Source organism: Myotis brandtii, unplaced genomic scaffold (assembly GCF_000412655.1).
Source record: "Myotis brandtii unplaced genomic scaffold, ASM41265v1 scaffold295, whole genome shotgun sequence".
Lineage (NCBI taxonomy): Eukaryota > Metazoa > Chordata > Mammalia > Chiroptera > Vespertilionidae > Myotis > Myotis brandtii.
In genome coordinates, this window is record NW_005361283.1 from 359,050 (window position 1) to 369,340 (window position 10,291).

Genomic DNA, 10,291 nt, shown 5'->3' on the forward strand with positions numbered 1-10,291 from the left:
TTGCATAACCCGCCCCGGGCTCAGCGGGGCCCAGGTCAGTGGCCCCGAAAGACAGGGCCTGGCTTCTCGGCCATTCACTCTGCGTCTCTGCTCACGGGTTATTCCTTCTCTCGGAGACTCAGACACGCGGTCACTGTGTACGTGTCTCCCACGTGCCACCTGGTCACCTTTCTGGTTTCCGCGGAGCCGCGTGGGGTGTGGGTGGCGGCACCGGCACGTGTAGAGCTAAAGGGCACCCGGACTTGGTGAGAACTGTTCAAAGGTGGCCTTGCAGACACGCTGACATTTCTATGGGCGATTTGATTTTCTCTAACTCATCCAATTTGTCTTTGACAAAAAGTACGTACCTCAGTTGTCAGAAGAGAACCACGAGTCGTTATTAAGAGCATTTTCTCTCCTTTCAGGTCGAAGTGTTGTATTTTGCAAAAAGTGCTGAAATCACAGGAATTCGCTCGGAGACCATTTCTGTGCCCCAAGAAATAAAAGCCTCGCAGCTGTGGAATGAGATAGAAACGCGGCATCCGGGGTAGGTAAACATTTGTGGAATACATACAACAGACACTTTTTAGCATTCTAAAAAATGTGTAAATGGGTAAATGGTCAAAGTGAAAAAAATTAATTTTGTTTTCCCTAATGTCAGAAAGGGTCATTAGTTCTGCTTTTCTGGAATCAGAAATGTAAATCCTAGTTTAAAATGCATAGTTAAGGCGGGTTAGAGAGTTACCGAGGAGCGCAGTGAGCTGGGTGCTCCCAAAGGGACATGCTCATGTTTGCTTTAGTAATTTCAAAATATCGAACATGTAGATTCTGCATTTTCATAGCAGTAAGTGAAATTGTTACAAATTCTGTTAAAATGTGTGCTTGAAACTTTTATGTCCTGCCACTTCTTCAGAGAAGTCAAAATGGAAATTTCTAAGATTAAGAGAAAAAGGAGAGTCCAAACCCCAGGGTTTTGGATTTGCGTTTGGATTTGCTGAATTTGCGTTTTGCAATAGCCGATTTAATGTTCCTGCTGTTGTTCCTATCTCAAGTTCTTTTGGGGACAAATTGTAAAAAGTGGCTTCTTAGAAGGTGTTCAGGAATATTAACGATGTCACTTGGTCCATACAGATGTTCAACGTGTAAGAGAAACTCCACAATGCGTGTTCAAAAAACTACTCATTTTTTATTTTATTTACCTTTTAAATTGCTCTTAAAGTGCCCTGATAATCCATGACACATGCGGGGCCTCTGTCCCACCTTACCTTTAATCTTTCACCTGCCCGGAGACACCTGTCTTGTGGGGACTTCTGAGGTACACTTAGTAGACTGTACACTTAGAAGGCTCCTGGAATTAGGGCATTTTTTCTTTTCTTTTTCTTTTCTTTGACCTGGTCTGAATGTTAGCTTCAGTCTAGTATTTAATTCTCTAAGACACACAGCAGCCAGTACTCATTGTTGGCAGTTTTCTGTGTTCTTGGTGGTGAATGAGTATATTCTTCAATGGATGTGTCCTTTCTCTGCAGAACGTAAGTTCCTTTAGTTAGTAACGCTGCAGGCGATGCTACGAAGTAATATTTATGTCATATTTTTTTTGTTTCCTTAATCCTCACCTGAGGGTATTTTCCTGTTGATTTTTAGAGAGTGGAAGGGAAGGGGAGAGACAGAGAAACATTGATGTGAGAGAGACACATCGACTGGTTGCCTCCCACACAGGCCCCACCCAGGGTCAGGGATCCAGCCTGCAACCGAGGTACGTGCCCTTGACGGGAATCGAACCTGCGACCCTTCAGCCTGCTGGCCGACGCTCTAGCCACTGAGCCACACTGGCCAGGGCTTCTGTCACCTTTTTCAATGGAGACCTTGGAGGCCTCGCACAGCACTGACGCTTCTCACTCTACTTGCTTCCCTCAGGTTGGCTGATGTCAGGGACCAGGTGATACTGGCTGTGCGTCAGGAATATGTCGAGCTTGGAGATCAGCTCCTTCTGCTTCGATCAGGAGACGAAGTCGCCATCATCCCCCCCATCAGTGGAGGCTAGTGCTGGGGGGCCCCTGGAGCATGTGAGGTGAGTGTTCCTGTCCCTGGAGAAGGGTCACACAGGGGTAACCTGCGTGCAGATTGCTTTGCCTGCGCTCTTTGGCAGTCTGTCTGCGCGCTCTCTGTCACAGCGCAGCCCGGTGTCCGTGCAGACAGACTTATGACACCTCCCTGCCGTCTCTGCTTCAGTTCTGCTGTCAGCAGCCTCACTTCCTGTCCCTCGGATGTGTTCATCCTCTTCACTTAGCACGGTTTATTGAGACTTTCTCGTGTGTCAGGCACAGTGTCGGACACTGTTTTGCAGGAGGGAGAACTGGTGTTCAGAGAAGGTACAAAGCTAGTCTGTGATCACGTAGCTAGTAAGTGGCAGAGCCAAGACCCGAGGTCAGATGGTTGGACTCTGTCCTTTTACACGAATGCGCTTGCTGGTGCTGGGTAGCAGCTCCCCTGGCACAGAGGGTGCGGAAACATTACATGCCCGGCAGTGAGAGATCGCTGTGCCTGGAAAGGACGCCTACCCGTTCCCAGGGATGTGAAAACGCAGCTTTATTATTTAGCTGTTGCAGGCGGGCCTAGGACCCAGGCCATCGCTCCGTCTGGCCAAACAACACAGCGTCCCTGAGTAGAGGGCGTATAAGAACGATTCTCTGTGTAGTCTGGACACACAGACAGAATGGGGCTTAATTTATTGTCAGCTGACGAGTAAATGATGTAGAGACGAACAATCATGCCAGTAAAGTTAGGAATGAAGGAGAACGTTCAACTTGCTGGCGTTTCCCTCCAGAATCGGAGTGACTGTCACGCTCAGCGGTAAATCCTTGGTTTCATCGCAGAAAGGAACAAGCCGCGGATGCCTGGTCACGTTTTCACCCACTTTTCACCACGCTTTTCCGGAGGCCAGTGCCCCCAAAGGGAAGGATAAATACTGCAAAGCAGATTGCCCACCGTGGCCGTAAAGATGGGCTCTCTCTTCGCCCTACTGTGTAGGAATAATAGGAGGCTTCCGTTAGACATGTATCTGTTTTATTTGGAAACTGTGGTCACCTTATCACCTCCATGATTTTAGAAAAGTGCTATTTTTTGGAGTTTGGAATTTATTCAGAAATAATGGGCTGCCATTGAAGTTAGGGGTATGTCGTGTGTGTGTGTGAGCATGTGTGTGTGTATGTGTGCGTGCGTGTGTGTGAGCATGTGTGTGCGTGCATGTGTGTGAGCATGTGTGTGTGCGTGCATATGTGTGCGTGTATGTCATGTGCGTGTGTGCACGTGCATGTGTCTGAGCGTGTGTGTGTGCCTGCGTGTGTGTGTGATGATTAGAGCTGCTCCTTGGACAGATGCGGAAGTTGACTCAACAGCTTGGTGATTGTTTGGTGTGTTTGACATGTTTGAAGCATATAGTTTTAGGTCCTCACAGAACTAGTGTGGGAAGCTGGCATGGTTTGAAGTTCAGAGACTGTTTGGCTTGCCTGGATCTTCTTGCAAGAAAAGGGGGTGGAGGAGGCTCGGGGCGTGTGTGGGAGGTTGAACATCCTGGATCAGTGGTCTAGGATGGCTGCTCATTTCTCTTCAGGGGCGGAGGGGACAGGGCGAGAACACTGGCTTAGGAAGGCTCCTTGGCTGGAATCACCTTGAGTGACTGACTCCCTCACTCCTCCGGGTCTTCTTCCTCTCCTCTTCCGTGCGGGTGAACCCCCCAGGATGTAGGATTTTATCCACACTCCTCGCGGCCTGCAAGGTTCCACCTGCCTGGCCCGTGTCTAGTGCGTGGGTGAGTCCCCGCGCAGGGAGCAGGCCCCAGATGCTGCTGGATGGCTGGGCAGTGCACGGCGAGGACCCCAGCGCTGTGCATAGGTGGGCACTTCCCCCTTTTATTTCCTCGGCGCCTTTGCGGGTCGTGCCCGCGGTGAAATGAATCCGTCCCTGTGCGTCACCATTTCTCTCCCCCGGAGCCTCTGTGGCTAAAGGAAAGGGCGGTTCCGGGCGTGGTTTGGTGACAGCGGGGAGAGTGATGTGCGTGAGGCTGACCTGTCGAGATCTGGACTGTCCCGGGACGGAGAGCCCTCAGAGGAGCAATTCCAGAAGGGGACGAAGTGGGCGTCAGGGATAGTTTATGCCTTAAGACTCAGCGGTTCTCAACCTGTGGGTCGCGGACAATGAAAATACATCCTGCATACCAGACATTTACATTACCATTCATAACAGTAGCAACATGACAGTGATGAAGTAGCCACGAAAATAATTTTATGGTTGGGGGTCACCACAACATGAGGGACTGTATTAAAGGGTCGCGGCATTAGGAAGGTTGAGAACCACTGCTAGTGGTCATGTTCCTGGTAAACTCCTTTTTATATCATGCTCGACTCATTAGGGATAAGCACTGTGGTGGTTGTTTTTTTAATTTCACACTTATTTGTATCATTCAGATCAGATCGTGCCTCCTAGCACCTCTGATGTAGGAAAGCATGACTGGACGTGCAGCCTGTAGCTGGGTGTTTGCCGCTGGCACCACCGTTAAGGTCTGTTAATACCTCATTTCTAGGGCAGATGTGGGTGAAGATGACGAGAAACCTAAAGATATCATCAGGTTCACCGCCGAGACGCTGTCCGTGGAGGAAGTCTCGCGGCTGGTGACCTCCCCGCTCTGCGGTGCAGTGTCCCTGTTTGTGGGTGAGTGTGTGTCCCCAGCTCCCTTGCCGGCACGAGGCCGTGAAGGCACGGGTGTCCCGTGTCCAGTGTCGGGGCGGGAGGTTAAGACACTGAGCCACGGTGACCGGGTGGGGGTCGAAGTTTCCAGCTTTGCGTCGTGTGAGTAATCTTCAAACGAACATGTTAAAGGCCTCCTGAGAGCAGGACAGACGTCCTTAGCAGAGAGAATTCTGTGTCTTCCAAACATCCAGGGGAAATGGTGGCGGTGGTACCTCCATGATAACCGGGAACGTGATGCGTTCCTCTAAGTGGCAGATGCCGCCGGAAAGGAACTCTGCTGCTTTGTCACGCGAGAGTCTCCGTCCGCCTGCCCGGTCAGCGCGTCTTATCTTCTTACCTTTGTGATGGTTATCTTCTGTTTTTCTCATCATGTTCATTTTTAGAATATTGCAACGTAATCTTCAGACAGATCTGTGCGCTACTTGTCTATTCCAAAATAACCCTGTTCTTGCCCTGGCTGGTGTGGCTCAGGTGGTTGGCTGTCGTCCGTGCACCAAAGGGTCGCCGGTTCAGTTCAGGTCAGGGCACACGCCCGGGTTGCCGGCTCGATCCCCAGTAGGGGTCGTGCAGGAGGCAGCCAAGCGATGTTTCACTCTCATCGATTTTTCTCTTTCTCTCCCTCTCCCTTCCTCCCTAAAAAAAAAATCAATCAAAATATATTAAAAAATTAGAACCTTTTTTACTGTGCCATTTCTACTATAAGGAGAAACCTTATTCTAATCGCCTTTTTTTCTTCTTCTTAGGGACCACAAGGAATCACTTTGAAGGGAAAAAAGTCATTAGCTTAGAGTACGAAGCATACATACCGATGGCAGAAAACGAAGTCCGGAGGATTTGTGGTGACGTGAGGCGGAAGTGGCCGGTCAGGCACATCGCGGTGTTCCACAGACTCGGGTACGACGCCCTCATGCCCTGCCAGCTCCCCTCCGTGCGGGCGCGGACCCTGGGGTGTCAGGTCCTGGCTCCGGGGAGAGGAGTTCGCATATTTCCTGGCAGGCGGTGGAGGTTAAGGCTGCTTGTTCCGTTGTAACGTTTGCAGTGCCAGCTGTTTGCCAGGGCCCAGGTGGGCAGGACCCTTGAGCCCGGGCCGCAGGGCTTGTGCGGATGAGGGGGAAGTCCCAGAGGCTGTTAGGGAATTGTCTTCTAGTCTGGACTCTGTTTATATGAAGAAAAGAGACTTTAAAGTACCTGCCCTGGGAGGACATTAGATTCGTTTGCCTTTTGTGTCCCTAAGAAGAGTGGCTTCCAGGCTTTGCAAGCGCCCAGCAGTGGAGACTGGATCGTCAGGCGCAGTGAGGTGCTAATTTACGGTGGCTGTCCTGTGATTACAGCGCCAGTGGTCCTGTCCGCTGTGTGTTGCTGTTTGACATTTAAGTTCTCTGCTGCTTCGCCAGCTGGTGACGTTTCTCCGGCGCCGCCGGGCGCTGTGCCTGTTGGTTTGGCTCAGGCGTTGGTTGACCTGGAGGCCACGTAGGAAGAAGGGGGTGTTAGTTCTGGGAGCTTCTCTGGGATTTCTCTTCAGGGGCCGTGAACCCTTGAGCAGTAGGTTCAGAGAAGGGGTAACGTGTCCTCCGTTCCGTTGCAGCCTGGTCCCCGTGTCCGAAGCAAGCGTTGTCATCGCCGTGTCCTCGGCCCACAGGGCTGCGTCCCTCGGAGCCGTGAGCTACGCCATCGACGCTCTGAAGGCCAAGGTGCCCGTGTGGAAGAAGGTACCTGGAGGAAGCTCCCGCCTCTGCCTTTGGCCGGGGTTTTCTCAGGGATTTTTGAGCACGAGAGCACATGCAGAGTTTGTGCGCATGCGTCTCCCCCGACTTGCTGACTCCTGTTTTCTTAATCTGAGAAGCAGGGTGTTTATGTAAAACTAGAGGCGTGATGCACGAAATTCCTGCAAGGGGCTCGACCCCCGCCCGCCTCAGTGGCCACCTCTGCCTCAGCCCTTACAGCCCCGGCTTCGTCCGGAAGGACGTCCGGTCTAATTAGCATATTATGCTTTTATTATCTAGGATCTTTTTTCCAAGGTTTGTTAACCATGAAAAATATACGCCCCCAGAATGCATGACACGGAGCCGGCCTCCGCAGTGTAAGAGTTGGGATTCCCAGGCTGCCGGAGCCCTCAGGTTAGGGTTCCCTGAACAAGGGGTCTCCTGGGCAGTTGCCAGCACAGAAATTCTTCAAGGCACTAGACCTCCCAGGGCTCCATCCTTTTAGAAAAAGAAAAGGGTGGAGAAAATGCCCGGTGAGTGGATGTAACCATGTCAGTGGGAGACGTACGGGCTCTGTGTGCCCAGCCCCGCAGTGAGGGCAAACGGGTCTCTGGTCATAGAGCCTCTCCCCCCACTAGCAGCAGCGGCAGCGGCTGTCTGTGCTCTCGGCGGCCAGCACCCAGGTGGGGCTGTAGCAGAGTGTGAGCTGCTGGGCGGTGGGGGGACAGCAGCCAGGGCCGGGGACCAGGGCGGGGGCCCCTCAGTGTCCATGACGGCTGGACCTGACCCGCCTGAGGGATATAGTCACCAGGCTTTCCGAATGGAAACCGAATCCCCTTGTTAAAGGGGAAACTGGGGTGAGAGGCGTGAGTGTGAAGGGACCCTGGCTTAGTGCAGCTCAGATGTCTGGGTGTTTGCTCTGAACCAGGCCACGGTGTCCATAGAGCGGGGGAGGCGCCTAAGAAGGGAGTGGAGGGCACCCCACAGTGAGGGCACCCCATGGAGAGAGCACCCCACGGTGAGAACACTCCACGGTGAGGGCACCCCACAGTGAGAGCACCCCACGGTGAGAACACTCCATGGTGAGAGCACCCCACGGTGAGGGCACCCCATGGTGAGAGCACCCCATGGTGAGGGCACCCCACGGTGAGAGCACCCCACGGTGAGGACACCCCATGGAGAGAGCACCCCACGGTGAGGGCACCCCACAGTGAGGGCACCCCATGGTGAGAGCACCCCACAGTGAGAGCACCCCACGGTGAGGGCACCCCACGGTGAGAGCACCCCACGGTGAGAGCACCCCACGGTGAGAGCACCCCACGGTGAGAGCACCCCACGGTGAGAGCACCCCACGGTGAGAGCACCCCACGGTGAGAGCACCCCACGGTGAGAGCACCCCACGGTGAGAGCACCCCACGGTGAGAGCACCCCACGGTGAGAGCACCCCACGGTGAGAGCACCCCACGGTGAGAGCACCCCACGGTGAGAGCACCCCACGGTGAGAGCACCCCACGGTGAGAGCACCCCACGGTGAGAGCACCCCACGGTGAGAGCACCCCACGGTGAGAGCACCCCACGGTGAGAGCACCCCACGGTGAGAGCACCCCACGGTGAGAGCACCCCACGGTGAGAGCACCCCACGGTGAGAGCACCCCACGGTGAGAGCACCCCATGGTGAGAGCACCCCACGGTGAGAACACTGCATGGTGAGGGCACCCCATGGTGAGAGCACCCCACGTGAGTCATGAGCCTGGGGCAGGGGGAGGGGACAGCCCACGACTGCAGGTGAGAGGGTGGCCTCCAAAGAAGGCCGTGGGCGGTGGGGAGGGTCCAGGTGTCCAGAGGACAAGCAAGTGTGGGTTTCTGTTCCGCCGGCAGAGGAGCTGGCTAGAGAGTGAGAAGGGAAGGTGGCCTGTCCTTCCTTCCAGAACGTGTGGAAACGCTAGTCTGCTCCTAGTCGCGGCCTGTGCTTCGAGGTCGTCTGTGGCGCAGGCACAGGTGGGCAGGCAGGCACCACCTGCGTCCGGAGCAGCTGTCACCTGTGCAGAGCTTCTGCAGGTGTGACCACGTCACAGGCTGAGCCCCGCTGCCTGGGGACCAGCGCAGGTAGAGCTGTGGGAGCAGCAGGTGTGTTTGGAAAGGAAAATGCTTAGAACTGAAGACCCGCCTCTTCTGCCTGCCCAGCTGTCCCTGTGCTGGGCCCCAGGGAGTTCGGCCCTTATTCTGCCCCGTCGTCCCCCCTGGTAAGGCTTCTGTCCGCTGCTCCCCTCTGGGTTGGCGTCCTTACGTGGAGGGGACGTGTTCGTTCCTTTCTCTGCTCGCGGTGCCGATATAAACGTCCCGGGATGTGGAGAGAGGAGCAGATTTCAGTAGGTGTGATGTCCATCGCCCTCGCTGCTCAAATCTACGTGTATTCAGATGCTTTGTGTTGAATGCCTGTTACGCTTCTGTCTTTTAGGAAATATACGAAGAATCGTCATCATCTTGGAAGAGAAACAAAGAATGCTTTTGGGCAGCCAGCGACTAAGTCACTCACGTTGGTGACGTGGCCGCCTGACCTTGGGCCACAATCTGATTTTCCTTCTCCAGAGCTCAGGAGCGTTTAGGGTGAGGTCTTACACTGGAGCTAGAGAGAGGGACCGCCTTTAGGGGAAACGGAAGAATAATTTAAACGCGAGGAAAGATGTCAGCGGTAGACAAATGAGCTCATGACGAATGATTGTAACTGGACTCACGAGTCTGTCTCAGAACCCACCTCCCCATCCCCCCTCCCCACAGCCAGGGTGCCACTATGGTGCTGGCTGGAGGGCGCACAAAGTCATTACTGGACAGTCATGATATATTTTAAGAATTTATATATTTAAAAAGTAAACCAAATAAACATTAAAAACGTTTATGAGCAGCATTTTTCTGTGTTTTAAAATTCAGTACTAAGACATAAAACATGTATTTCATACTATGGCGATGTCTAGGATTTCAGAATCTATCATCTCACCATTACTTATTAGATTTTATAAGTTCTTAGTGTTGAATCCGTATACAAATCAGCATGAAGTCGCTGTAAAACCAGGGTAATTGACTAGCAACAAGGTTCCTTTGGGTTATACCGTTAGTTGATATTTAAAATTTGACCCACAGCCGGCCTGCACGGCTCCGCGGTTGAGCATCAACCAGGAGGTCCCGGTTCGATTCCCGGTCAGGGCATATGCCTGGGTTTCGGGCTCGGTCCCCAGTGGGGGGCGTATGGGAGGCAGCCTCTCCCTCCCTCTCCCTTCCTCTCTGACATCAATAAAATAAAAATAAAAATTGATCCACAGCCACTGGAAAAGGAGAATGATGTGGTTGTTTATTAAAGCACTTTCAGATAGTAGCCCTTTTAGCTGCTTAGGCAGCATCACCATCAGTGAGGTCCTTAATGAGCAACTTCTCTGCAAGGTCTTTGTCCTAAACAAAGGCCCAGCCTCCTCGTGGTCACCTGTATACCATCTTCGTGGACAGGAGTGTATGACCTCCTTATCGGCCTTAAAGCAATAAAACATGGACATAATTTCAGGCGACTGACACCACAGAATTCGCATTATGCATGTTGGGAACGAAGACTAGACTTGCAGACACAGATTGACTGCATTTGGGGTGATATTACTTGTTACATCTAGTGAGACATTGTTAACAGAAGGAATTCACTTTTCCAACCATCCTTGCCTGCCTGCTTGGTGCCAGGCACCCGGCTGGTGGTCCCTGCCCCCGACCCTCACATCCAGGGGAAGGGTCTGCATGCTGCCTCTTCCTGGGCTGCAGGAGCCACGCTGGCGCCAGGAATCCCCGGTAGCCAGGCTTTTCCCCACCTGTTGATCCAGAGAAAC

The 10,291-nt window shown here is 53.0% G+C and overlaps 1 protein-coding gene across 3 annotated transcripts; it reads left to right on the forward strand.

Moving 5' to 3' along the window:
- The first annotated feature begins 240 nt into the window (after positions 1-240).
- On the forward strand, positions 241-9,330 carry MOCS2 (molybdenum cofactor synthesis 2). Of its 3 annotated transcripts, none has more exons than XM_014542276.1 (7): positions 241-262; positions 405-526; positions 1,894-2,047; positions 4,559-4,686; positions 5,109-5,243; positions 5,469-5,619; positions 8,887-9,330. In XM_014542276.1, the coding sequence occupies exons 3-7, from the start codon at positions 1,941-1,943 to the stop codon at positions 9,032-9,034; spliced, it is 669 nt and encodes a 222-aa protein (XP_014397762.1). In that variant the 5' UTR covers positions 241-262; positions 405-526; positions 1,894-1,940; the 3' UTR covers positions 9,035-9,330. The 3 variants fall into 3 exon arrangements, with proteins under 3 accessions (XP_014397762.1, XP_005869534.1, XP_005869535.1); XM_005869472.2 differs by lacking the exon at positions 241-262 and adding an exon at positions 6,311-6,434; XM_005869473.2 differs by lacking the exons at positions 241-262; positions 5,109-5,243 and adding an exon at positions 6,311-6,434.
- The last annotated feature ends 961 nt before the right edge of the window (positions 9,331-10,291 follow it).

Excerpts from the sequence above, each read along its gene's own strand:
- MOCS2 (XM_005869472.2), top strand. The coding sequence starts at position 1,941 with ATGTCGAGCTTGGAGATCAGCTCCTTCTGCTTCGATCAGGAGACGAAG. Across the intron at positions 4,687-5,108 it reads TGCAGTGTCCCTGTTTGTGG|AATATTGCAACGTAATCTTC; the intron begins GTGAGTGTGTGT and ends GTTCATTTTTAG. Across the intron at positions 6,435-8,886 it reads AGGTGCCCGTGTGGAAGAAG|GAAATATACGAAGAATCGTC; the intron begins GTACCTGGAGGA and ends TCTGTCTTTTAG.